Source organism: Colletotrichum fioriniae (assembly GCF_027942845.1).
Source record: "Colletotrichum fioriniae strain IMI 355084 chromosome Unknown scaffold_16, whole genome shotgun sequence".
NCBI classification, from domain to species: Eukaryota; Fungi; Ascomycota; class Sordariomycetes; order Glomerellales; family Glomerellaceae; genus Colletotrichum; species Colletotrichum fioriniae.
Window position 1 is genome coordinate 1,121,845 of NW_027076852.1, and position 27,484 is coordinate 1,149,328.

General features: G+C 54.1%; 7 protein-coding genes across 7 annotated transcripts; 4 read left to right on the top strand and 3 right to left on the bottom strand.

Annotated features, from left to right (window-relative positions):
- Positions 1-3,221: 3,221 nt before the first annotated feature.
- N0V96_011164 (uncharacterized protein) lies at positions 3,222-3,620 on the bottom strand (the record flags this gene model as incomplete). The annotated part of the gene is made up of 1 exon (XM_053197268.1): positions 3,222-3,620. One exon carries the CDS (start codon positions 3,618-3,620, stop codon positions 3,222-3,224), a length of 399 nt encoding a protein of 132 aa, XP_053045359.1.
- Positions 3,621-6,087: 2,467 nt separating this feature from the next.
- Positions 6,088-9,557, top strand: N0V96_011165 (uncharacterized protein; the record flags this gene model as incomplete). The annotated part of the gene is made up of 3 exons (XM_065759178.1): positions 6,088-7,494; positions 8,766-9,149; positions 9,276-9,557. The coding sequence occupies 3 exons, from the start codon at positions 6,088-6,090 to the stop codon at positions 9,555-9,557; spliced, it is 2,073 nt and encodes a 690-aa protein (XP_065612276.1).
- Positions 9,558-10,008: 451 nt separating this feature from the next.
- On the bottom strand, positions 10,009-13,957 carry N0V96_011166 (uncharacterized protein; the record flags this gene model as incomplete). The annotated part of the gene is made up of 6 exons (XM_053197271.2): positions 10,009-10,251; positions 10,303-11,405; positions 11,457-13,355; positions 13,415-13,734; positions 13,799-13,848; positions 13,928-13,957. The coding sequence occupies 6 exons, from the start codon at positions 13,955-13,957 to the stop codon at positions 10,009-10,011; spliced, it is 3,645 nt and encodes a 1,214-aa protein (XP_053045362.1).
- A 1,033-nt stretch (positions 13,958-14,990) lies between these two features.
- KRE5 (killer toxin resistant protein) lies at positions 14,991-19,586 on the top strand (the record flags this gene model as incomplete). The annotated part of the gene is made up of 3 exons (XM_053197272.2): positions 14,991-15,124; positions 15,190-16,363; positions 16,413-19,586. The coding sequence occupies 3 exons, from the start codon at positions 14,991-14,993 to the stop codon at positions 19,584-19,586; spliced, it is 4,482 nt and encodes a 1,493-aa protein (XP_053045363.2).
- A 402-nt stretch (positions 19,587-19,988) lies between these two features.
- RAD54 (DNA-dependent ATPase protein rad54) lies at positions 19,989-22,711 on the bottom strand (the record flags this gene model as incomplete). Its single annotated transcript, XM_053197273.2, has 2 exons — positions 19,989-22,395; positions 22,704-22,711. The coding sequence occupies 2 exons, from the start codon at positions 22,709-22,711 to the stop codon at positions 19,989-19,991; spliced, it is 2,415 nt and encodes an 804-aa protein (XP_053045364.2).
- Positions 22,712-23,187: 476 nt separating this feature from the next.
- Positions 23,188-25,272, top strand: N0V96_011169 (uncharacterized protein; the record flags this gene model as incomplete). Its single annotated transcript, XM_065759179.1, has 2 exons — positions 23,188-23,195; positions 23,223-25,272. The coding sequence occupies 2 exons, from the start codon at positions 23,188-23,190 to the stop codon at positions 25,270-25,272; spliced, it is 2,058 nt and encodes a 685-aa protein (XP_065612277.1).
- Positions 25,273-26,432: 1,160 nt separating this feature from the next.
- Positions 26,433-27,437, top strand: N0V96_011170 (uncharacterized protein; the record flags this gene model as incomplete). Its single annotated transcript, XM_053197276.2, has 1 exon — positions 26,433-27,437. One exon carries the CDS (start codon positions 26,433-26,435, stop codon positions 27,435-27,437), a length of 1,005 nt encoding a protein of 334 aa, XP_053045367.2.
- Positions 27,438-27,484: the final 47 nt, after the last annotated feature.

Sequence of the window (27,484 nt, forward strand, 5' to 3'; positions counted from 1 at the left end):
CTAGAACAGAGTTGGGAGGAACCCGCGGGATCGAGTGGCGCATACCGGGACGGATGGACGAATGTCGAAATTCTGTTGGCGATGGTGGCTTGTACATCCGGGTATCGATGCTCCGGAATGCGAGATGGATAGGTCGGTCGATAAGGTAAGGTAGAAAGAATCGCTTGACGAGGACGCCAAGCGATACACTCTGGATGAGGTGGGCGGAAGAATAATACCAGTTGCGAGGTTGAAGAAGGAGTATGGTGTGGTGAGGTTGAAGGCTTCCTTTGAGAAGATATTATTTTTCTTGAAGCAGAAGCAGAAGGAGCAAGAGCGGCACCATCGCACCTTGCTGCTTCCTGCCGCTTTTACCAAACGACGGGAAGGAGAGCCCAAAGGGTCGGTCGGTCCTCCCTCACATGGCCTCGCTTTCTACAACTTGATGGAAGCTTAGAAAGCACGCTGAATACTCGTTCCTTCCTACCTACCTAAGGTAGACGTAAGTACCTTACCTTAATTAGATGCGACACGGCAAGATGCACACGGAGAGCAACGTGACGGGAAGATGCATCTGGCCGAGACGAAGCAGCCAATAATTCTCACCATGTCAGTACTCCAAAGTTCAGAGTAGCAATCGAAGACGTGCTGTCGCGACACAGACAAGGCGGCAGCGTTGCGCTGCAGTCAATTCCTCTAATTCCACCTCATACCCTAAAAGGGCCTTTGGTGGCTGCTTGCTGCATCGCGTTACAGAACGTGCAGAACACCCCGCCCCCCATGTCCTGCCCCTGTAAGGGAGAAGAAACCCAGGGAGGAATTCCAATCAGGCATTGGATGCATCACTGGAGCCTGCGCCACTGTCCGACCGTTGACCCCAGAGGCCCCTCCCAATCTCACAGTCCAAGGCACCTATTTTTTTTTTTCATCCATTGCATTCCATTGTACACCATTATCCGTACGCAATACGGTTATTTCATTTCCATACGCCTTCTTACTATGAGATCTCCCGTAGACTATCAACCTTCATATTGTCGGTTAATTCATATCCCTCTCGTTATTATGAGAAAATGAGAATGACCCTGACAATTGTCATGAGAGAAACTCACTCTCCAAGCCAAGCCAATCACTTGCGGCCCGGGTGTTGGTTGGCAATGAATGACATTCACACCACAAAGTTCCCAAAACTCAATCAAAGTTCCTCCACTCGGGTATCTCGCGTTTCCCTACGCAGCCCGCTTTGCTCAGCCACAATGTCAAATTCGAGAATGTCTTTTCTGCTCTGTTTCCAAACATAGAAACAGACCCTTGCTGCTTGCATTTCTCGAGTGACCAAGGAGTGACTTTGCATACCTTACCGCAGCTGCCCGTCCCGTCTTTTGGGGGCCAAGTCCCCGATCGCAATCGGAATCGCTTGTCTTGTTATCGTCCATTCCACTCCTTGGCAACAGCTTCGCGAGCATCATGATTCTGTATCGATTTGCGCAGACCCCAAATGGATTGAAATTGAGAAAGGAAAACTCATGTGAGAAGAACTCATTCGAACTCATAGCCTTCAAGATAAATGACAGTATTCCGGCGTATATTCGGGTACATCTGGAAGGAATACAAACCACATGACAACATCAGCCGTCACCAAAATTACTATGGAAGGAAATGCAAAAAACAAACTATCCATGGCATTATATAGGACCGTGGGCCAACATACGCTTCCACCATTCAAGACTGGAATTGTACCGCTCGGCCATCAACTTCAACGGACGGTGCTTGTTGGGAATACCCTCACCTTTTGCGCACTAAGTACCTCTCAACGCCCAAATAAGTGAAGATTGGCCGTTGACTAGAGGGTCTTCCAGTCCATCATGGGATCTCATTCTCAATCCCTGGATAGCTGTACATGCGGTCAGGTGCAGTGCAGTCAGGATCATCGCAGCACCAATTCATACCTCCCTCTCCCACTCCGTGCCGGCAACGAATCTTGGTTCCATGAATTTCTGCTTGGCGCTCCGAATTTCCCCAAACCCACGTCATAGATGCCACAACGGCCATCATCCGATCCAACTCGTCCCATCTTTCCACCCAAAACTAACAACTCTCAACCAGGCCGTGCCCTGTTCACCATGCCATTGAGTGTAACCTTGCCCAAGCAGACTCCAGAGCCGACGCTCAGCAACATACTTCATCGCCGCCCCGACTCGGAGAGACGAGATGAACGCTCTCTGCCTGCAGTGTGAAAGCATCACGCTAAAGGGGGAAAAAATCCCCAATATTTTTAAAGTCCATCTGCCCACCCATCGACACGTGTTTACTCTACACTCTACTTTTCCGAAACCACGTATTCTTTGAGTTTTCTGCTGCTGCTGCTGCCCACTGGGAACTGCTTAACCGCGCGTATACCTAGCGCCGTGGACTCTAAAGGCTCATGTGTCACCAGCGCCTAGCGTTCGGTTCCCGACGGGTGGTTTGCGGCAGATCGACACTTTAACCCAACCTTAGCCCACGCATGCTTACTATTTTCATCTTCTTTCCGCCTATCACTTATCAGGTGACCTTCCTCTGTGGTCCACGCGTTCTTCATACATCCTGGAGCAGGAAAGACTACTGTGACCAGCATTACTCAGCGAGGCGTCTCAAAATCGGGGATGCTGCGATGTTATTTTCCACATCATATAAGCTTCTTCTTTTGCTGTGCATATCTTCGCCTGTTGTTGAGTCTGTCAGCGCCATGCCGGCACAAAAACTCTAGGAGGACGGGCAAGAGACTCTCATGATATTACGTGTCACAATAATGGACACAAGCGAGGTGGGCCGTTATTCCCATGCCAGTATTTAGAGTTAAGATCTCAAGGGCAATCAGGGGTGCCGCCTCATCGGTTACCGACAACACTTTTCTGACGATATTCCTCCTCTGTTATGACCATCTAGCAAAGCTACTTATCAGTCGTGACCACACACAGATTATCCAGGTCAAGGAGACACAAAGGGTAGAGCAAGGTGTATCGCTGGATAAGACTTTCGCTTGTCCTCTCAAGTCTTTGACCAGACCATTCAAATTCATCAAGAAACCAATCTATTGTCTAAGCAAGGTTTGAAGGTAACAGTCTATCCCAGTACCAGACCCCGGATCTCTTTCCCTGCTGCTGGTCCAGCCCTTTCCAACCTTGCAGACCATACTAGTAGAGCCACCACAGCCCATTCAAAACTCTTCCCAGAGACTAGCAAAACCCATACGGTATAGTTCTTTAAGAACCGTTGGAGCCACCACCGGCGTTACCACCTTGACCAACACCACTAACAACGCAGCGTCCAAGAGACGGATCACACTGCCTCTGCGGCGACCTGCGCCCGAAGCCACCGCTAACCTGCTCGGCCTCATCCTCGACCTCGAGCCCCGCGAGGTCGCGGGCGGCGACGGCGGAGGCGTCAACTTTATCCTCGGCGATCACGTCGCCGAGCTGAAGGTCGTCTCCCTCGTGCTCGGCGAGGAAAAAAGTGTTTGCGGGCTGGGTGCCGTCGCAGCTGGTTTGAGCGACAACTTTGCCCGCGGTGTCGGTGCAGTAGGTTTTTGCTTCGGCCGAGGCGGCGAAGAAGGCGGCGGCCGCGATCTGGATGGTGGGGAGGGTGATGTGTTGGGTCTTCATTATGGATGTGTTTTGAGTTGTTTGTTTTCAGATAGGTAGAAAGGGGTTGAAGTTGTTGGGTTTGAAAAGGTTTGAAAGTGAAGATAGGTTTTTGGGAAATTGTTTATGGTCAGAAATGTAAGTTGTTAAGAGTATTGAGTGAGTGGTGAGAGAAAGAAGGCCTCTATTACGGGATCAAGGCCTCCTATTTATGTCATTCGACCGGACGCCTGAGATGGATGAGATGGTGAGGCCTTCTAGTTACCCACACAGGTAACAGGTTGCGGCGCAAAGAATCGGCCACGCCGTCGGCAGACTCGGAATTCTCATAATTCCCAGATTGTATCTCACCATTATCTGACTTAATTGTTCCCGAGTCTGAGAACTTTGAACGGCAATATTTCCATTTTGCCTTGCTTCTGTCGAGAAGTAGTCTGCCAAGGTTCCCTGTGCTACAAGTTACTCGCACCACAATAGCCATCATCGTGGCTCTATCGTATACAAGGCAAGCCTGAGAGTGACCGAATGTGGATATACGGGCGTATGTTCTTTGCGCCGACGGCGTTGCCAAGGTTGATTCATGGACGTCCGGCTCGAGACGCCGAGTTGTCAAAGATGTGTCAAGACCCATCTACTTTGGGAAATTCTTTTCAAAATGTCGCCGTAAGAACAAGGAAGCCTCGGTTCTGTCATGTCTTCAAAATCAAGGCACAAAGCAAAAACAGTCGTAATCGAAACTGCATACGGATCCACCCGGTTTCTCAGTTCACCTTACAGGCTTACTTACACAAGGCCATCCTGATAGCAAGGCACCACTTTCCTCCCACAATGTCTACCACGTGCTCCGATAAGTTGTGCTAAGGCCCCCAATGAGCAAACAGAGTAGGTACTATGGTCGCCAAGTTGAGTGATGTTGTTCGGAGTAACCCGTGTTTCAAATGGTTGTCGATCGTGTTGGCTCGGCTTGGACCGATGATATTCCGACGCTTCAACCGAGCGATGTTCACAACCGTCTGTACTCAACATCTTTCGGTCTCGCCCCACCCAACTCAAGTCATTTATTGAACAAATAGTGATCATCACAATCTAGAGCCGGTAACTGATTCGAATTTTTGAAAATAGGAATTCCCGAGTTTTGAGAAGTTGCCGTGTTTCATTCTCCACGACAGCTGTAAAGTCCATACCACTATGGCTCTGGGCATCATAATACAACAAAACAAGCTTCCGCTAAACTTTTGATAGCCGCCGGGGGCCCTGCCTACATTCTTTTCTCATGCGGCAAACGTTTCCGGTTTCCCCACGTAAATGAAGATCTTAGCGGGGGTTGTGTAGAGTCATATTGTACGCGGCTCTTTGCATGCAACGACTCGAGTATCGCGAAACGGGTTTCCGAAAATGTCCATGTGATTCGCTTAGAACTGCCAATAAACTCAATTGCTGAGGACCTTTATCTTGAGAGACGAGATAGGTGATGGAAATGTTGAAAATGCGAGAGCGAAACTTTGCGGCAGGTCTTCCCGGACCTTAACACTTATGCGATTGCCAGAGACTCAATAATTTCTTGCTTTGAGGTCCTCAACCAACATCAGATAACTGGCGTGGCATGACTGCATCCATACACTGCGAGCCACCCAACTACAAGAAACCTCAGCTATCGCGGTGAAGCCGAGGTCGATAGGTAGGTGTCGATCAAGATCGCTACTAGGTTAATGCGCAATGCCAAGACCAAAGAGGTTTGTAGAATTAATAGCAATTCTAACCAAATCTATTCAAAGACGGCAGGCGAGCAAATCAAATCGGTTTTCCTGACTCGCCGAACCAAGGTGCCAGTAGCCCACATGAGTTGCGTTACTCATGAGTCGTTTGAATAATAATGAATGGTTCAGCGAACCAATGCGCGTTTCGCACCCTATACAGCTTATATTGCCTATGTACGGAGTACTTCGTGGACAGGAAAGGATAGAGATTAGCGCGCAGTGTCCGTGAGTTGCGGTTTCATCTTTCTCTTAGTGTGCAACCATGTCTGTAATACGGTTAAGCGGCAACGTGTCTTTGGGGGCAGAAAGAAAGAGAGAGGGAGCAGATCATAATAGGATCCTGAGGAGATGTCAAAGCTTCTAGAAAGCCTCATTTGATTTAGACTTCTTCTAGCGGCAAACTTAACTGGAGACAATTCCCATTCACCCATCAAACCCCAACTCAAAATAAGTGTCCGCAGGATCGGGACAATTAGAAAGGTGTCCGTATCAGGATTCAGGGTGTCGTAGATTAAGGGTGATCCCCGCCTCATCCGAACTTTGAGTAGGCCTGGCGACAGCCCAATGGAGACCTGCTGGTGAATAAGTATGTGAGGCTGCCCTTTGGCACAGCGGCGAAGCGTCGTCGTGTCTGTCTTTTGGTTTCCTTGTTCCGATCTGTCTGTTTCTGCAACGTCCGTACTGCACCATCTTCTTTCTATACCTCGATCTGAACCAAGAGAACAACAAAAATGCGTCGTGTTCCAGTACAAAAGAGGCCAAATGCCACACGCCTGGTCCAAAGCCAAGGCCTCGTCTTCGCGGACCTCGTGGCCCCCGGCGCCTCGGAGCCGTACTGGCCAGACGACCGCTACTACTCTTTCACCGAAAAGGAGATGAACCTCCTCGAGGAAGCCGCCCGAGACGTCTTTGCAATGTGCTGCGAAGCAGCAGACTACCTCGTAGAGCACCCAGACATCATCACCAAGAAAATGGCCGTCCCCGCCTTCGCCTTGAAGCAAATCAAGGCCTCGTGGGATCGCGAACCGGCCTGGGGCAGCATCTACGGCCGCTTCGATATCTGCTTCGGCGGCCTCGAGCACCCGGACCCGCGGCTGCGCGTTCCCAAGTTTTACGAGTTCAACGCCGACACGCCGACATCGCTGCTCGAGGCGGCGTCAATCCAGTGGCTGTGGATGGAGCAGACGGGCCACGGCAACGACCAGTTCAACAGCATCACGGAGAGGCTCATCGAGGGCTGGAAGCGCAACATGACGCTCGTCGAGAAGGAGCTGGGTCATAAGCCTACCGTCCACTTCGCCGTCGGCGAGGGCGAGGCCACGGGGGAGGATGCGATGAACACCATGCTCCTGATGGAAACGTGCCAGCAGGCCGGGTGGGCGACTAAGGCGCTGACGATGGAGGAGATTGCAAAGTCCAAAAAGGACGGGCGGTTCTACGATGCGCAGGGGGAGCATATCGACGTCATCTTCAAGCTTTACCCGTGGGAGTACATGGTCGACCAGCAGTTTGGCGAGGCGTGCTTCGAGGACATGGAGAACATTGGCAAGCGCGACGAGGAAGGGAACTACATCGGAGGAACGGTCTGGATTGAGCCGCCGTACAAGCTCCTGTGGAGCAACAAGGCCGTCTTTGCTGTTCTCTGGGACATGTTCAAGAACGACCCGCGAGGGAAATGGCTTCTCCCCACGTACTTTGACAACGAGGCGCCAGCCTCCATGACGAGTTTTGCGCGCAAGCCCATATTTGCGCGCGAGGGCGCCGACGTGGTGCTCAAGAAGGACGGCGAGATCCTACAGGACGCGTCGACGGGGGACTACGGCGCGGAAGGGTACATTGTGCAGGAGCTCGCTGTACTTCCCGAGTTTAAGGACGCCAAGGGCAGCTCGTGGTACCCCGTGCTGGGTATGTGGTTCGTCGACGGCGATCCGGTGGGCATGGGGATCCGGGAGGACGGCACGCCCATCACGACTAATGCGTCCGTGTTCATACCGCATTCGATTGAGGATGGACCCGTCAACTACATGAGGCAGAAGATTCCCGACGAGGAGGAGATTGAGAACTTGTTGCGGGTTGAGCCGTTCTTTGATTCGTTTGATAAAGAGGAGAATGAGATGATGAGCTATATCAAGAAGATTGTAATTTCGTAGCGGGGTTTACTCAGGGGGCGAGTGTCTCTTCTGGCGTATTTATCTTTGGGGGACTTGGAAGTCTACTTTAGCGGGAATGAAATCGAGAAAATACAGTCCCTAATGACTTGAATAATCGCCGCCTGATGAATAACGATTTGGTATGAGAGTATAGCATGACATTTAGAACTCTAAGTTCAATGAGCATGGCGGAACTCAAAAGTTGTGAACCAAAGTTCCACGAGTGTCCTCATTATCCCAGAGAGTTCGCCATGAGTGCTGAGACAGGTTAAGCCCGGAAGCCATGCGAATACCTTCCATTGGCGAGTGTGGAGCAGAGTCGTCTCGCTGCTCGGTATTATCAAGCAGCACGTATTAGGAACTAGACGCGCGAAGCGCAAGGTGCCCGGTCTCGGGAGACTGGACAGATGACTTCGGTTTCGCTCGCATCATCGTCAACAGAAGTAGATCTTGACCAGGTACGCTGGCTCGTCAAGCGAAAAGAAGCTTTCGACAACTGTCCGAAAGCCATACGCGTCGCGGTGCCGAATTGCCGGATGGGAGGTGCGGGAGGATAAGCAGGTCTCTCCCAGATGCTGCCGGAACCCGGCACGGCGGGGTGCCGGGAGTTGGGGAAATCTGAAGCGGAACCAGGGACCGGGCCCGGCGATACCTTCGGACTTTGCATCACGTGAACTGGCTGCATTACCTCAGCAAAGCACTCGACGTTTCCGTTGATGACCAGCTCCAAGGCAGCTCCAAAATTGCCTAAACCGAGAAGAGCTAGCGCCATAGTGGGCAGGACCCCTGCACGGACCTGGCCAGCTTGACGGCACCTTTCGTCAGCCTCTCAGCCTGCTGAGCCAAACACCCAAAGCGTCGAACCTACCTTACCTTGACCTTAGCATCTGGACACTCCAACCTTTGACACGATCAACACCACCACAAACCCACGTCTCGCCATTTCCTGTCCAAGAAACCACAACGAGGCAGGCTTATCAATCGACCTCCCACAATAACAACCACCTGCAGACGTTCCACGACCGTTGCCGACATCAGTCCCCGACAACCGGAACACCACCAACCCAATCCACCCCGCAACACACATACACAACCACCACAAAAATGGCGGACCGCAACCTCCAACAGGTCCTCACCCAGCTCAAGACCAAGGGCTCCTCCCTCCCCTACACCGAATCCTCCGCTCTCCTCTCCAAAGCAAAACTCCACCTCCTCCAGCTCAACGCCCTCACCCCCTCGAACCCCAAAACCTCCCCCAGCTCCTCGCCCTCGCCCGCGAGACCTACGAGCTGGGCGCCCTCGCCTCCATCCGCGCAAAGAACCCAGACGCCTTCACCCGCTACGTCCAGCAGCTCCAGCCCTTTTACGAGCTCCCCTCCAACGTCCTCCCGCCCAACGTCCCCGAGCGCAACAAGGTCACCGGTCTCTACTTGCTCCTGCTGCTCACCCAGGGCCGCTACGCCGAATTCCACTCGGAGCTTGAGAGCCTGGCCAACCGCGAGGGCGGCGGCGATAGCAGCGCTGTCGAGGGAGACAAGTACCTGGGCTACCCCATCCGTCTCGAGAGGTGGTTGATGGAGGGCAGCTACGACCGCGTGTGGAACGCCCTCAAGAGTCGTGAGGTGCCTAGCGAGGAGTACGGTGTCTTCTCAGAGGCAAGTGCTTGGTCCCCCCGATTACACATTTTCTCCTGGGGTCAAAATTTCCAAGATGAATCTATACAGAACAGAAAATACTTTTGATGGATGCTAACACTCGCTTTCTTTAAGATCCTCACCTTCCAAATCCGCTCCGAAATCGCCTCAAGCAGCGAGCGCGCATACCCCAGCCTGCCCATCAGCTCCGCAAAATCCCTCCTCTTCCTCGACTCCGAGGGCGACGTCATCTCTTTCGCCCAGGCGCGCGGCTGGATCCTAAAGGAGGGCCACATCTTCTTCCCCGACACCGCCGAGGGCGTCGCCGCCGAGGACGGCACCACCGAGAAGGAGATGAGCCAGATGGTGATAGAGAATGCGTTGGGATACGCCAGGGAACTGGAGACCATTGTGTAGACGTGGGTTGCAGAAGGAATGGGCGTATCTTTTTTTTGATGTATTAATATTTTCATGCGATTAGACCATGAAAAGAGGAAAGCTCGGATACAGGAATCCAAGCCGGGCGTTGACGATCTCATCATGCATTCATCCCAGACAGCGTGACTTGTGTCAATCTCGGTACTACAGGTGACTGGCGAGCTCTTCTACTGCACTGAGCACGCGAGGACATCAAACATTCAATTACGCTGACACTCAGAGGTCATGGATCAAATGATGACATATATTCGTCTCCCACAAAACTATTGCTAACAATCAAAAGCCCGGGGTTTCATCAGACACTCCAGTCTGTCTACTGTAAACTTTTCCCAAGACCTATTCCCCCCATCGGCCGAGCGTTACTGCACCAAATCATGCAGTCTTCACCCCATCATGGGTCGACATCTATTATACTACCTAAGCTAGCTCTTTACGCAAAGAGCTTCAGGCCACTGCCGTGCTTGCCAACCTCGCACACCCCGCAGACCTTGCAAACGGTGCCCTTGTACTTGCTGTGGTACTTGGAGCCGTCAAAGGCGCACTCCTCGTAGGAAGTGCCACTGTAAATAGGTGAGTGGCTGGCTGCGCAGATATCAAACTCGGCAAACTGGTCAAACTCAATCTCAATCGCATCCGAGGGGTTGCGCTCGCATTGAGCCTTGGCTTTCTTGGCCTGCGAAGGGGGTCAGTATGGCAATCTTTGGAATGAAAGGTTGATACTTACGTTTTCGGTCAGCTTGCTGGAGCCGCCATTGGCAATAATGCGGTTGGCGAAGCTCAGTGCTGAACCGTAGTTCTTGTTCCTTATCGCCAATTGCATCGCGTTGTGCAAGGCCAGCTGGCGATGAGGAACCTCAATCTTCGGGATGGTAAAGTAGGCTGACAGTTCAAGGTTGCGCTTAAGCTGCTCGCCAGTCGTGCCGAGCTTGCGACGGCTGAGCTCGATCTCCATGGCCACGGCATACTCGCTGGCGGATGTGATGAGCTTCTTGGCCTCGGCGACCTCGCTTTCGCTTGTAACGGCGTTGATAAGAATGGCGTGGAGGATATCCTTGAAGATCTGAAGACCGTCCTCGAGCTTGTTCGTCTTCATCGAGTTGTAACCCTGTTGCAGATCGTTGGTGGCCAGGAACTCGAGATCCCTGGGCACAATTGGCAACACCTTTCTAGGATCCGTCTCCTCAATCGTACGTCGGACATAGTTGACCAACGGGGGAAGGTTTGCAGAGGCCGGGAGATACGTTTTTGATGCCTGGTAAACTTCGAGGAAGCGGGGCTTCAGTGGCGCAAAGTTGACTGCTCCCACTTGTCTGTTGAGGAGTTGCATTGCTGACTCAAATGAGCCACCGGCAACATGATCCACAGCCAGAGGAGAGTTGCGAGCCCAGAGGTCGGCCTCACTGCTTCCAGCGCCACCAGCGTCGGCACTGTCGACGTTCACGAAGTCGCCCTCAATCTCGGGGACGACATCATCACCCAGATCCCAGCCTGCCGCATCCTCGTCGTCGTCAACGTCGATGAGGTTGCCATTCTTCTTTGCAGCGACATCCTCCTCGACGTCATCGTCAAAGCCGTTGGCAGCTGCAGGGGTATCCTCCAAAGACAATCCCTCAACCTGGCCAAGCAGGGCCTTCTCGAAGACGGACTGGGAAGTAGCCTTGGTAGGCCAGTTTGCCTTGAACGTGGGGACGACAGGCTTAGGGGGCGTCAGCGCCTCTCCAATCGTAGGCGTCTCCAGTTGGTCCTCGGTGAGGCCAGTGGCCTCGAGAATAGCCTGGCACTCCTCCTCCAAGCCGTGGGACTTGGCGGTCATGTAAGCCAACGGGTCTGTGTCTTGTTAGTCGACGTCTGATTACTGCTCACGGTGTAACAACTTACAGAGGTCAATTTCCTTAAACATCTGAATCCTGTCCTCGACCTCGCCGAGGTAGAGAGCATTCTGGAAGCGTGCCGTAAAGTCGCCTCTGTGCTCGGCAATCTTGGCCATGCGCGCCAGCTTAGAGTGGTCACCGGTAGACAAGTACAAGAATGAAAGCTTGTCGAACTGCTTGAGCTTTTGGTAAGCCATCTCGACGACCTGATGGTTGCCGTGAGCCAGAGCCTCGGCGCTCAGCCTCTGCCACAGCTTAGGACGGTCCAGCTCCTTTGCAGTCTCGACAGCAACGTCCAGGTTTCCGCACTCGATTGCGAGCTCGAAGCGGGTCGCGGGGTCCTGGACGAATTGCAGAGCAATCTCAGGGTATCCCTTCTTCTGAAGATAGGAGATGATGGATTGACCAACGAGACTGGAGTTTTGGATGATGTGGAGCATCTCCTCGTAGTTACGCTTGACAAGAGCCAGCTTGAATCGGTATTCGGTGGGATCGACGTGGAGAACCTTGGGCTTGGCCGCTCTGTCAAGGCAGTAAACGTTACGGCCCTTGACACGGACCAGATAGACAGTCTGGTCCAGGGTGCGGACGATGCCGTTGTCGCCATTCAGAAGCGTGTACTTGATGTGGTTGAGGGTCGAGTACAGCAGAACACCAGCATCATCCCACGTTGCGCTCTTGATTCGGATCGTCTCGTGCAATGTGCTGACCTGCTCGAGGGTCTTCGTCACGATAGTGACGTTGTGCTTGCTCAAAAGTGCCGCGTACAGCCCGTCATTCGACCACACAACGTACTTGACACCGTTGACAGCCAACTCAGCGACGCTCTTCTTCTGCCCGATGTCGTAGAGATGAACAGCGGTGGGCGTAATGATGAGTAGGTTGCCGGTACCGCCGAAGTAGATGTCGCTTGTTCCGATAGGAGGCTTGAAGGAACGGGTCGTGTTATTGGAAAGATCCTTGATGTCGATTGTCTGGCTAGACGTGTTCAGGACAGCGAAGCGGTTGCGAGCGACGAAGATGGCTGAGTTGCCCTGGCCGCGCTTCGACTCGGTGGGCTCAATGGCACCGGAACCATCGCGAGGAAGGTTGATGAGTTCGTAAGATCCGCTGTCGGAGGGAGAGGTGACGAGGACGGAGCGTTCGGCCGGGTTGTACGACAGGGTTCGCGGCGGGGTCCAAGGGCTTCCAAGCTTCTTGAGGGAGAGCAAAGTCGGGCTTTCGGTGCTCTTCTGGAAGTCGTAGGATCTGACATGCTTCTCCTTGGTGATATAGAAGAGGTTGTTCTGGTATACTGACGATGCCGGTCTCTCTCTCTCCAGCTTGAAGACCATGACACCGTTATCGTGGCCAGCAGCAAACAAGTTAATCTCGGGGTGGGCGGCGATGACCCAGAATCGGTCGTTCTCGCGCTTGAAGGACTGCACCGCGGTGCGCTTGTTGAGGTCCCAGACACGGATGGTCTTATCTTCGCCGACGGACAGGATCAAGTCTTGGTGAGGGTGGAACAAGCAGCCAGAGGCATTCTGGAAGTGTCCTCTGCAGGTGTCGACCTCCCAGGCCTTCGTTTCGCTCATGCGCCACAGCTTGACAAGTCGGTCATCGCCAGCAGACACAATGAGCGGCATGGTCGGGTGGAAGGCAACCCAATTGACACCGCGGTCATGGCCTTCCAGGACAAACTTGACAACAGCATCGGTGTTACCAAACATGTCGGTCTGGTTTTGATTCGCGCGCGCGACCTGGTCTTCGAAGGTCATCGATGTCGGAGCGGAGTGCTTCTTGCGCAAGCCGGAAATATCCCAGACTCGGACAGACTGGTCGAGAGAGGCAGAGACGACAAGGTCTTCCTTCGGGTGGAATTGGGCGCACATGGCGTAGTGGTTATGTCCTGTCATGGTGCAGACTGCGAATCAAGGTCAGTCATATTCACGGCCATCACGGGATCCTAGGGGTTGGGCGCACTCAGAGAGCGGTTTTGCCAGTTCCATATCCTGATCGTCTGATCGTCGGATGCCGACAGAATCCATGGCAACTCATGATGGAAGAAGACGGTGCGAACGTAGTCGAGATGACCGTTCAAGGTGAAGAGGCACCGGCGGGTCTGGTAGGACCAGACCTTGATCTTGTAGTCGTCACCTCCAGAAACGAAGAGGGGTTGTGTCTTGTGGAAGTCGATTCCTCGAACTGGGCCATCGTGCTCTTCGAATCGATCGATCAATGTTCCCATGCGGTAATCCCAAAGCTGAATTGTGGAGGAGTGAAGCGCGACGAGGATCCATGGTCTGGTAGCTGTTCGTCAGCAAGGGGGCAGACTTGAAGATGGGAAGCTATGGGTCCAAAGCTCACCTCTTGGGGTGGAAGGCGATGCCCTTTGCGCGGGAGGACTTGGACTCGAACTGTACACTACGTGAGCAATGGACTCGACCAGAGGATAGGATCTCGTCTGAGACCCAATGCGCCGAGGGCGGAGCGTACCTTGGTCAACATGCCCGAGGAGGCCTGCATTTTGGCGGGGAGGTGAAGCCGGAGCTTCTAGCAACCAGCAGGGGGGGAAATCAGGCGGCACCTCTGGAGAAAATGGGGTTCAAGTGCAAGCCAGCTTACCGACCGAGAAAGGCTGCAGCTGGAGTCGAAGAGGATGGTGACATTCACGGGTCACGAAAAGAGGACGCGGTGAAGGGGTTGGATGCGTAGAAGTATCCGTAGTGAGGTAGAGAGATACGTAAAGGCCACTTCCTCGTCTCAGAGCCCCTAGTAACAATTCCGCTTCGTGGCCATCTGTAAAGTGTGGGTTATTTCTGTGGGTCCAACCTAATGGGCGCCGATTTGACAGGAGCTCCCGCATCAGAGTTCCGCCGACAACCGTGTCCTCACCGCCCGCCCCTTACATAACGCCTGTCTGTCAGGTACCTGGGGGGGGGACATTGACTCTCCCTTTCAATGAGGTGACACGCTGCCAGATGGGGGGCCAGGACTGGGCGAAGCTGAGGTAAGCAAATGCCCCTCCAATAGGCCCGTTTTTTCTGCCGTTTCTCCCCGTGGACCTAACACCCCTGGCGAGAGGAGACGCTAGTCTTCTTTGGTACAGCTCTTTTGTCAATGTGTTCAGAAGGCGCGCTCACTTACACCAGTCTTCCAGACCGAGCACCTCCAAGTACCTTATTACCTACCTACTGATACCTGACGTTTGACCCGCCTACCATACCTTAGGGAATTCACCTCTGGAAGCCCCTCCAAGCATTCTTGCACCAGCCATGCGACAGAGGCGATAAATAAAACAACTTTCTCGGCGTCCCTGCCTTTTTTTCCCTCCAAGCGCAAGACATTTCCTTTCAGAAGTTAACTGCCTTAATATTCAAACACCCTCGCCCTCCTTTTCGGCAGGAAGCAATAAGTCGTCGAGAACTCCTTCCACCCATTCTCGACCCCGAAGAAAGTCAACACTCTTTCTCTCAATCTCCCGAGCCAACAACTAGTTGTAAGCACCCACTAGTCCGAAGGAGAGCCTTGCGCCGGCCGTCGCGCTCCCTCCTTCACCATGGTGCGGTTGTCGCAATTGCCAATGGGCATTGGCCTGTCACTTTTGGCAGCCGTCAATGTCGCCGCAGTCCCCTCTGTGACTGTAGACATGAAGGCAGCCTTTCCTTCTGGCCCCTATCTTCTTGAGCTGCTGTAAGTGAACCTGTCCTGTCCTCTCCCCCTGTCTGTTTCACTGCCGGCTAACATCCTCATTCCAGTGAGACAGCTGCTGGTGAAAACGCAACTGCCTACTTCCCTCTCCTCGATCGCATTGCTAGCGGGCACTTCAGCGAAGCCAAGACAGACAAAGAAGTCTACGACAAGTTCCTCATCACTTTGAATGAGGATGGGCACATTACCACACCAGACGCTCTGTCTACTTTCAAGCTAGCCCTTTCCCTGCGAACCGCCGCTCCTCGCATTGAAGCCCACTATCAATATTACCGAACTGCCGTAGAGCCCAAAGTTGAAATCGATACTCAAGATGGCTGCCAAGTCTGGGCTGAGCAAGGAGGAAAACAGTATTGTACTCCATCCCTGGATACTGCAAAGGATTCTACATTGGATGGCGCAAAAGTGCTCCCCTTCGACCGAGTCCTCGGATCTGGCAAGGAGGCTATCTTATACGCAGATCCGACTTCGCCTTCTTTCGGGTCTTTCCACATCGCTCTGGCTCAGAAGGCTCGTAATGGAGAGCTCGAGTACCGCCTGCGTTACACGAAGCCGGCTGGCAAGTACGAGGAGCCTCTGCCCGTCAGCGGATACGGAGTTGAGTTGGCCCTGAAGAGGACCGACTACATCGTCATTGATGACCGAGAAGCGCATCAGGACGACTCGCAGAAGGCCGTCAAGACTGAGGAGGTCTTGGACGCTGCTGAAGAGGTCGCTGATCTGAAGCCGCTATCAAAGTCCGAGGTACAGGAACTTGGTCTGAAGGCTGCCTCCTTCGTCATGCAGAGCCAGAACCCCTTTGAGACACTCCTTAAGTTGTCGCAAGACTTCCCCAAGTTCTCAACCTCCATTACCGCCCACAATGTGTCTGCTGAATTCCTCGCCGAGCACCAACTCAATCGCCAACAATTGGTTCCTAGTGGCATGAACGTGCTTTGGATGAACGGAGTGCAGCTCATCGAGCGCCAGATTGAGGCGTTCACCATCATTGATCTTCTCCGCCGTGAGCGCAAGCTAATCGACGGCGTTCGCGATCTTGGCTTCACGGGTGGCCAAGCTGTGTCTCTCCTTGGTCATCCCAAGGTTGCCGAGTCCAAGTCGGACGAGGAGCCCCCGCGCTTCGACTGGACGGATGACCTTGAGGAGGAGCAGGTTATCATGTTTCTCAACGACCTCGAGAAGGATGAGCGCTACCAGGATTTCCCAGACCAATTGACTTCGGTGAGTTGGATCCTTTTCTACTTGACATCAAGATGCTAACTCGTAACAGCTCCTTCAGCGCGTCTACCCTGGCCAGCTCCCGCCCATCAAGCGCGACATCTTCAATCTCATCATCCCCGTTGACTTCTCCAAGATGGAGGACCTCAGCGTGGTGGCTCAGATGAACTCCTTCGTCCAGCGGAAGCTTCCCATTCGGTTCGGTCTAGTTCCTCTGACGCCCACTGAGGATGCGTTCCAAATCAGCAAGATTCTTTACTATCTCCTTGATAACTATGGCTTAGATGGCTTCATCGAGTATCTCGATGCTGCCATGCAGGCCTCCAAGACTGAGAAGCCGGACCAAGGCTCATTTGACCAGGCGATCAAGGACCGTGAGCCTCTCCCAGACTCGAAGATACTCTCTTTTGCCGAGGTGGTGCAGTCGGACGAGCTTGATAGCATCGTAAAGCTGGCTAAGAATTGGGCAAAGAGACTCAACGCCAACACGCCTGTTCCGCCTGTCTTCATCAACGGTATTCCAGTTCCTCGCGAGGGCAACTGGCTTCAGGCCATGAGCATGAAGGCTTCCAGTGACTTGCAGGCGATTCAGCGCGCCGTTTACCTCGGCATGGTCGATGAGAAGGCTTGGATCCCGGATTTCTTCCTCGAGAAGGCCGTCAAACGTCGCAACACCTACATCTACCCAGAAGATGAGAAGTCTCTGCAGGTCCTCGATGTCAACAAGATCTACACCGAGTATGACGGTCTGTTCAGCAAGGTCCCAGTGATTGAGGCTTATGCAGACTCGACGAAAGAAAACTGGGCCGTTCTGACGGTAGTGGGCGATCTCACCTCAGACGAGGGAGCAAACCTTCTTCTGTCAGCGTTGGCTTTCCGTCGCAACAATCCTGGCGTGCGTCTGGACGTCGTACACAATCCTCCAGCATCTGCCTCAGCTTCCAGTGCGAACACGGCGTTGAAGAATGGCGGCGACAAACTTGCTGAAGCTGAGACTCTTACCGACATCAAGGACCTCCTCATTGCCGCTACTGGTGATTCGGATGCAATCTTCACTGCAGCCCTCAACGAGTTCCTCTCCTTCGCCGCGGTTAAGCCAGGCTCCAACCTACTTATCCTCAACGGCCGTGTCGTTGGACCTTTCACTGAAGAAGACCCCTTCCAAGGCGATGACTTCCAGTTCCTGTTGGAATTTGAGCAGAAGGCCCGCATCCTCCCCGTCTATGCAGCAGTAGACGAGCTTGGATTGACAGACAAGATCTCCGGTCCCCTGGCAGCTGCCAAGATCACGTCGGTCACGGCGCTGTCTACCATCTCTGACCTCCCGGCTGGCATTTTCGAGTCTGCGCCATCATTGCGCGTCAGTGCCCACGATGCTTGGAACTCAACCTACACTGCCATTGAAATAGGAAACCCCGAGACGTCAAGCATTCATTTGGTCGGTGTCCTCAACCCCGCTAGTGAGCAGGCACAGCGGTGGGCGCCTATCCTTAAGGTTGTCTCCGAGCTGGAGGGCGTGTATCTGAAGCTCTTCCTTAACCCCAAGGACAAGATTGACGAACTGCCTGTCAAGAGATTCTTCCGATACGTGCTTGAGTCAGAGCCGACCTTTGATGAAGCTGGCAAGGTTCGCGCACTTGAGGCATCCTTCAAGAGCTTGCCCTCCGAGGCTCTTCTTAACGCTGGCATGGACGTTCCGCCATCGTGGCTCGTTGCACCCAAAGTCTCGCCCTTTGACCCGGACAACATCAAACTCAGCTCCATCAAGTCGAACGTGCACGCCTCATACGAGCTTGAGAGCATTCTCATTGAAGGCCACTCTCGTGAGGGTGGACAGTCGCAGCCTCCCCGCGGTGCACAGGTCGTTCTGGGCACTGAGAAGGAGCCTCACTTCGCCGATACTCTCATTATGGCCAACCTTGGATACTTCCAATTCAAGGCGAACCCAGGTTTTTACAACATCAAGCTCAAGGAGGGAAGGAGCACCGAAATTTACACCATCGATAGCATCGGTGCAAAGGGATGGGCTCCCGTGCCCGGCGATGAGGGCACCGAGGTGGTGCTGATGGATTTCCAAGGCACGACTTTGTACCCTCGCCTATCACGCAAGCCAGGCCAAGGGGAGTCTGACGTGCTGGCCGAGCCCGAGGACAACAGCATCGTCGGCCGCGGCCTCAAGTTCGCCGGAGGCATCCTGGGCAAGAAGAAGTCCGCGTCTGACGAGGAGCACGCCGAGATCAACATCTTCTCCGTCGCCAGCGGCCATCTCTACGAGCGCATGCTCAACATCATGATGGTTAGCGTCATGAAGAACACCAAGCACACGGTCAAGTTTTGGTTCATTGAGCAATTCCTCTCCCCCTCCTTCAAGGACTTCATCCCGCACATGGCCAAGGAATACGGATTCAAGTACGAGATGGTAACCTTCAAGTGGCCTCACTGGCTGCGTCAGCAAAAGGAGAAGCAGCGCGAGATCTGGGGCTACAAGATCCTCTTCCTCGACGTGCTCTTCCCCCTCTCCCTCGACAAGGTCATCTTCGTCGACGCCGACCAGATCGTCCGCACCGACATGATGTCCCTCGTCAACCATGACCTCGAGGGCAAACCCTACGGCTTCACGCCCATGTGCAACTCCCGCACCGAGATGGAAGGCTTCCGCTTCTGGAAACAGGGCTACTGGGCAAACTACCTCCGCGGCCAGCCCTACCACATCTCGGCCCTCTACGTCGTCGACCTCCGCCGCTTCCGCGAGCTCGCCGCCGGAGACCGCCTCCGCCAGACCTACCACTCCCTCAGCGCCGATCCCAACTCCCTCGCCAACCTCGACCAGGACCTGCCCAACCACATGCAGTTCCAGATCCCCATCCACAGCCTGCCGCAGGAGTGGCTGTGGTGCGAGACGTGGTGCTCCGACGAGAGCCAGCGCGCCGCCAAGACCATTGATCTCTGCAATAACCCGCAGACAAAGGAGCCCAAGCTCGATCGCGCGAGGCGCCAGGTGCCCGAGTGGACCGTCTACGACGACGAGATCGCCGCCCTCGACCGCAAGCGCAAGGGTCTGCCCGCTGAGGCGCCCAAGAAGGAGGAGGAGAAGACGGAGGTCGTTGTTGATGGTGCGTCCGAGCAGAAGCCTGTTGTCGTGGAGGAGGAGGTGGAGAAGAACACAAAGAGCCGCAACTGGGAGGAGCCGCCCTCGGAACAGACGCATGTTAGAGACGAGCTGTAGACACATCAAGATTTTTCTGAGGTCGGAGAACCTTACGATTCTGATGTAGAGTTGCGCCCAGCATTGAGCATTACATAGAAAGATAGGAAAGAAACGAACAATCGCATTCCATGACATTTTCTCCATATTTTCTTTCATATTTGATCTGAAAGAATGTAAACGGAACGCTCGAGATGCCACCACGTTTTTTCTAACAATGTGAATATATCTAGCTCATATGAAATGTTTATACGGACCTCTCATAAAGTCCAGTGTATCAAGCAAAACCCCCCCTAACACCTTCGCCATCCCAAATTCATACGACTCCAAACGCCTCCTCTCTGTTGGCTTTCAAACAGGAAAAGAAGCCACAAGTTCATAATGCGTGCATGTCCATAACCATCCGTCGAGAACGACGACACTCTAATGCGAAATATACTGGAACACGGCAGACACCTCCGGCTCCCCACACTCCTGCCTCAGCAATAGATCCTGAATCGGCTTCAACCCCTCATTCACAAAGTGGTTCCACGTGCTCGTGTCGCCGTACAGCATGGCGGGCGACTTCATATACTGCCTGCCATCAGGCTTGCACCGCTTACACTTGAACGTGTCGTGCGTGTCAGACTTTGTGCCGGGCCGGTACTGGAACAGTTCGCGCAAACTGTCGAGTGAAAAGTGCCGCTCAACGTCCTCGGCGGAGTCGACGACGCAACTGGACAGCGATTGCTTGTGGGACTGGCGCTGGAAAATCTTTTCCTCAATGGTTCCCGTGGCGATGAAGCGATAGACGAAGCAGTCCTTCTTTTGGCCGTCACGCCAGACACGAGCGAGGGCCTGCTGATCTGCGGCGGGGTTCCAGTCGGGGTCGAAGAGGACCAGGCGGTTGGCGCCGATGAGGTTGAGACCGCAGCCACCAGCCTTGGAACTGAGGAGGAATACAAACTCCTCTCCATCCGGGTTGTTGAACTTGTCAACGAGCTTCTGGCGCTTGTTGACGTTCATGGTGCCGTCGAGGCGCAGGCAGCCGTACGCCCGGTTACGGCAGAGCTTCTCAAACAGATCAAGCGTCTGTGTGTAATTGCTGATAAGTACAATCTTGTCGTTTGTGTCCTGGCGAATACGGGCGAGCATGCGGTCAAGGACTTGCATCTTGCCTGAGTACCAGGGCTTGATATCTCTATCTCTGCCACGTGCCTCTTTCGGGACATAGTCATCAGGGAAGCAATTCTCCGAACCAGGCAAATCGTCCGAAATGTTGAGCAGATCCGGGTGGTTGCAGAGCTTCTTGAGGATGTTGATGGCTTTGAGGGGCTGACTACCCTTGCCACGGAGAAGCGCCTGAATGTCTGGACTGGTGATAAAGTAGTTGTAAAGATCGAGCTGGAAGGGTGCAAGATTGCAGAACACGACATGCTCATACTTGACGGGCAGGTACTTGGATAAGATGTCGTTGGTGCGGCGAATGATGAACTTGTTGACAATGCCCAAGAGCTCGGACAGACACTCGTCGCCCTTCTTCCTTTCAGACTCGAGGGCGTCGGCGTCACGTCCACGGAGAATCGGAAGCTCAAATCTCTTACGGAACTCTAGGCGAGTACCCAGAAGATCCGGGTTAGCGAAGCTGATCAAGGAGAAGTACTCGGACAAGTCGTTCTGAATGGGCGTTCCGGACAGAATGACTCTTCTTGTAACGTTCAAATTGTTGAGTGCGCTGAAAGTCTGGCTGTCTCCGTTCTTGAGACGATGGCCCTCGTCGCAAAGCATAAGGCCGATCTTGGTGTGCTTCAACTCCTCAACGTTGAGACGAAGGGTCTCGTAAGAAACGATAATGACTGGTCTTGTGACTGATCTGCCACTCGCAATAGCCCACTGACGCAGCTGTCGCGTGAGCTCTTCCTTGGACGCCTTTCCGTCGATTGCAAAAGGCGTGACGGCGTCGGCACCAAGCCACTTGACCAATTCGTTGGCCCAATTGCGCACCAAACTGGAAGGGCACGCAACAATGGCCTTCTGAATTGTGCTCCTTCCAGCATCCGGGGATTGCTTCAGGAGAGTCCAGAGCAAAGTGATACACTGCAGGGTCTTGCCGAGACCCATCTCGTCGGCCATGATGCAGCCATTGGCCTTCTCCTCAATCATGCCAGTGACGCATCTGTACATGAACTTGACACCCTCGACCTGATGTGGTCTGAGAACCTTGGCCAATCGTGGATCGATGACGACGGGAACTCGGGGGTGCTCCCCTTCGACCTTCTTCTTGATCCCAAGGATTTCGGCCAGACTCTTGTGGACGAGAGGTGCGTCAATCTTAGTCTCGGCCTCGACATCCTTCTTGTCTTCCTTCTTTTCGGGCTCTTTAGGCTTATCGTCGATGGTCGGGTCGTATAGCACGATAGCAAACTCGCCACTGGGGTCGTGCAACGGCTTAGCAATGAATTGTGCTCCTGTGCGCAGGCCAAGAGTTGGCGGAGGTCGGTTCGGGTTATAGGCGCTGGTATTCTTGTTGATCAGAGGCACCGAGAATGCCTTGCGAAATACTGTTGACTTGTCCTTGGCCTGAAATACGGGAAATCTGTTCGCGTCTCGGTTCGCTAAAGCCAGGCGATCGGCATTTGTGTAGGGCTTGTCGGCGTCAGTCTCGCCGTCAGCGCCCTTGTAATCGACCCTTCTCTTCTTTCGCGCCGGTCTGTCGGTTGCGACTGTTCTCGTTGCTGACCCGGGACATTTGAACGGTCTTGACAATTTATCGACGGACTGCGGAGTCGGCCATCGCTTAGACGGCACGTTCTCCTTGTTCGCGATCGGGGTGGCGGTGACGTCGACAGTCCTATGGAGGGGTCAGTAAGGTGTCGTATTCGTGGGAGAGGCATTGGACTAGAGTTGCGTACATCTTGAGCCGCGAATTGTGATGTAGCAATGCTGCAGGTGCAGTGTATGCGCAATCCCGGGTGGAAGGCTTCGCAGAGAGCAGCAGAGAGGTAGCGGATGAAGATGGAAGGAAAAGAATAAAGACCAATATTCCCGGTCAGAGGGCCCGATGTTGATTTGGGGCAAGGCGCGACTCGACTCGCGTCGCCACTCAAACACGCTTTCACGTGCACCAGGCACCAGGACCCATCTATTTGATTTACTTACCTCACCATTGATTACATAATGAGTTTCCTCCGTGGGAACCGTTCGTCAGTCCCACACCCCTTGTCCGTGCCCACTTACACCCAACTTCCTTCTCCACCTCCAACCTGTCGACGTCGAAAAGAACAACTTCACGAAACACTCAGCGACAAGTTGGCGCGCCAATACCTTCTCTAAAAGTGATCCTTCGTCGGTTTTCAATGTCAAGTGGCATCTTTGCTACCAAATGTCTCTAATGATTGACCAATAGTACGGCGCAGTGTAGCTGTGCGTGAGAACCAAAGTTGGCGTCGTTTTAGTCTTGGTCTTAATGATGCAGCTGACGACTCTACCACAATCATACGTGGCTACCTAACTAAATCATGGTGCTTGGCTTCCGTTCATTATAGCGACCTCAAAAGCCTTCGAATTCCCATATTGTTCTCTCCATCTGGCGAGGCTGATGAGGAGGGCAAACACCGCGCAGGATGCTTCCCCGCCTGCAGCCATGTCGTCGTCTGCTATAGCAAAGTTCGAATACAGCCACCGTATCGGCAAGGAAACCATTCGTCTTGTGCGCATCCTAGGCTGCGGGACACCTGACGATGGACCGTTGCAACTTTTACTCGAAGAACACGCCCTTGCTGACCTGCCAGCTTACCGTGGCCTCTCTTACACATGGGGATCGCCTCTCGCTGAAAAGGAACCCTCTCAGCAAATCCACCAGCAACCCGTAACGGTCTCAGTGATGCTAAATGGAAAGAGCTTTGAAATCTTTCCAAATCTGCATGCTGCCTTGTGCTGGATCAGAGCGCACAATTCATGCAACCTGTACTGGGTCGACGCCATCAGCATCAACCAGGCCGACGACGCTGAGCGCAGCATACAAGTGGGCATCATGGACCGCATTTACAAAAAGGCCACCCGCGTCGACATATGGCTAGGTTACGTCACCAAAGAGCATTACCCGGCTGAGGTATCTCGTCTGGTGCGCACAATGGCCGAAAACACCCAGCGGAACTTTAGCTTCGACCAAGAGAACTCCTTCTTTGACGACGATGCCTTGACCAGATACGGCTTGCTACAAGTTCCCGATGAAGTGTGGTACGCATTCATTTCCTTCTTCGATCGCAAGTGGTTCAATCGCGTCTGGGTCGTTCAGGAGGTGGCCCTGTCAAAAGACGCCTGTATCCTCTGGGGCAACGATGTTATTCCGTGGGAAACGGTGGCGTTCTGCTCCGACTTTTTGTACGAAAGTCGCCTCTACGAGCAGCTGTCGGAGGTTTTGTACGACGACAACCCCACGATCAAGGATGTCAAAATTGGCAGCAACTCTTCGGGTATCGTCGCGATACAAAGGTGTAGACACGACATCCTCGATTTGTGGGACAGCACCACGCTGGATCACATAGTTGGTCCCCTTGCCTGCACGGGTGGGAGCAGTAGAACCAAGACAGCCGGTGCGTTGTTGTTTCTGATGCTACGCCTGACGGTCGGAGTGGAAGCCTCCGACCCAAGAGACCAGGTATTTGGCCTGCTGGGTATCCTCAATCTCCTTCTAGATCTTAGCGGCCGCACTAGGACGGAGCTGGAGGCCAACTACCGCAAGCACTGCACGGCCGTCAGCATATACACCGACACGGCGGTCTTCATCATGGAAGAGTGCAACAATCTGGCTCTTCTGACGGCGGTTCCCGACGACTCGATCAAGAACATTGAGGGCCTGCCGTCCTGGGTGCCGGATTTCTCTGCAAACGGGCCCTCTGCCTTTCTGGCGATGAGATGGCCCGCCGAGATCCCCTACTTTGATGCTTGTCATTCCATGCCGACCAATTACCGCGTCGTCGATGACAAGCTCCTCCATGTCAAGGCCTTGTGCGTCGGCACGGTCTCGTTAGTGGGCGAGGTATACTCGGAACTAGCTACGAACGGAAGCTTCACGCAATGGGCCGACTTCCTCTTGCAATGTGATCCTGTATATGAGCCAACTGGGCAGTCTCGAGTAGAGGCGTTTTGGAGGACATTAATTGGTGACCGAGACGCGTTTCAACACCCCGCCCCTGACAGCATGCAGAAGGCATTTCACTCCTGGATCGCAGACCACGTCGTATGGGAGGTGTACTGCGCCATGAAGAAAGGCGCCGATATTGAAGAACGCATCAGCCGTCTAGACAGTATCAAGAGACTTGCCGCGTCGGATGTCAGCAAGACGGTGCCCTCGCGCGATGTCATCATGGGATATCTGAAGCAGCTCGAGGAATGCGAGAAGCAGGAGCAAGTTGAGGGCTTGTTTGGTCGCTTCAAGCACACTTGCCAAGTGTATATAAATCTCGCCTTTGAGACGCTCTGGGAGAGACGGCCATTCCTGACGGATAGTGGTCACATGGGGCTTGGAGGTCAATCCGTGCAAGAGGGGGATGGGGTTTGGGTGGTGGCTGGTTGCCCATCGCCGCTTGTGCTTCGAGAGCTGCCGGTTTCTTCTATTTCTGGGCCTTTTAGCTATCGATTGATTGGGGAAGCGTACGTACATGGCATCATGCACGGGGAGGCTGTTGGTGAGGATGTGTTGTGGGAAGACGTCTGCATCCAGTAACAGCTTTGCTAGGTACTACTTCCGGGATTCATCAAATATTATTAGTAGTCATAGAATATGCCTTTATCTTCAACGTGTCCGAACAGCATGAATAGCCACTATTCAATAAACCAAGAACTGAGCAATGTTGGATCCATGGGTGCCTCGGTGAACATCACACCGAGACTTACCGAAGTACTTCCTCGGTCGGTGAGAGGTAAAGACCCCCACAATTGGAGCGTTCTAGGGTACCTGCTGACACCCAAAATTAGGTGAGAGACATTGGACCAGACGATTGGCGCCTCTCGCTCGCATGCGTCCACCACTTCTGCGGCCCCCAACTCGAAATCTTCAACGCGACACAACCAGCGCCAGCCACACATTCCAACGTTTCTTTGCGCCGAGCACATTCTTGTCTCAAGGTACGCTGACTGTTTGCAACTTCCTGTCAATTGACTTGTTCCAAAGCTCAATTGACCTCACAGCTGCATATCGACGCTTATTCCCCTACGCCTGACGACGGCTCCATCTTCACATGCTCCGCATCAAACACCACCACCACCACCACAACCACTACAACGTCGTCTAGGTATTCGTACGGAGACGCCCGTCCGCAAGGTCTCTAGTCTGGGTGGATCCCAAGACCCCCGGTCCCCCGGCACCTCTCCGCTTTCTCTCACCAAGCTTCCCTTGGTTCCCCGTCTCAAACGAAACAAAGCACGGCTCTCTCTCACACTCTCGCTCTATCTCTCCATTACCTACCTTGGTACTCCATAATGGCTGACCCTCCCCTCCTCGTTCTCCTCCTCCTCCCCGGGACCCCTGCTCCGTCCACCTTCTGCCCGCATCTTCTGGATCGTCGACAACTGGCCATCCATCCTCGGAGGCACCGTCCTCGCCCACTACGCACACTACCAATACCTGTCCCGCGTCCGCAGCCCGCACCCGAACCCCGTCAAGAATGCCCGCTTCTGGGCTCTAGCCTCTGGCGGATGGATGCTCTCCTACCTCGGCATATGTACCGGAATCGCCGTCGCCCAAGCCAAGGTCAATCACTACCTCGACCCTGATAACCGCCTTCAATACCGCGATTCCTAAAGTACTCGAACGCCTTCTGCTAGCTACAAAGCACATCCTCTCACAAGAAACCTCATCACTAGCCAGCCAGCCAGCCGCCCACCATGTCAGCCGACTTCTGGGCCGGCTACATAAGCGGCGCCGTAGGCATCATCATCGGCAACCCCCTCGACCTCCTCAAAGTCCGCCTCCAAGCCCGCCCGGCCACCGCCCCTCGACACCCCCTCCCTCCTCCTCCCCGCTCCCTGCTCCCGAGCCCCACTGCAGCCGCAGCGGCATCCTACCTCCGCCATTTCGAGTCCCCCGCCTCCCTCGTCACCGGCTCCGCCGCCCCGATCCTAGGCTACGGCGCCCTCAACGCCCTCCTCTTCGTCTCCTATAACCGCACAGAGGCCGCCCTCAACCGCGCCCTCGATGTGCAGTCCAGCCTCTGGACAACCTGGCTCGCCGGCGCCGTCGGCGGCCTCGCCACCTGGGTCGTGAGCACCCCGACCGAGCTCATAAAGTGCCGCGCCCAGCTCTCCTCCCCGCCCGCCTCGAGCTGGGCCATCACCAAGGACGTCTGCCGCGCCGAGGGGATCAGGGGCCTCTACTTTGGCGGCGTGGTGACTGCGCTGCGGGATAGCATCGGGTATGGGTTTTACTTTTGGTCGTATGAGATTACCACGCGGTGGATGGGTGTCGGGGGCGACGGCGTGAAGGAGACGAATCTGAAAGAGGAGGCTGCCAAGGTGTTACTCTGTGGTGGCCTCGCGGGCATCGTGACGTGGGTGAGCATTTTCCCACTGGACGTCATCAAGACCCGTGTCCAGACGCAGGCGTTTCAGGCACAAATACAGTCACCCGAGAGGTCACCTTTGCTTGCGGCACAAGGGTCGTCGCAACAGCAGCAGCCGACGAAGCGTGCCGGCGCGATGCAGGTCGCAAGAGAAGCCTACCGCGAGGGCGGGATGCGAGTCTTCTTCCGCGGCCTTACGGTCTGCAGCGTGCGTGCCTTTGTCGTCAACGCCGTTCAGTGGGCCGTGTACGAGTGGGCCATGTACGAGATGGGCGAGGGCCGAAGACGGCCTGCTGCTGCCGCCCTTGAGCCTACGGGACAAGTCATGTGAGAAATCACTACTTTGATGCGATTGGCAGGATGATGAAGTGTTGCTTC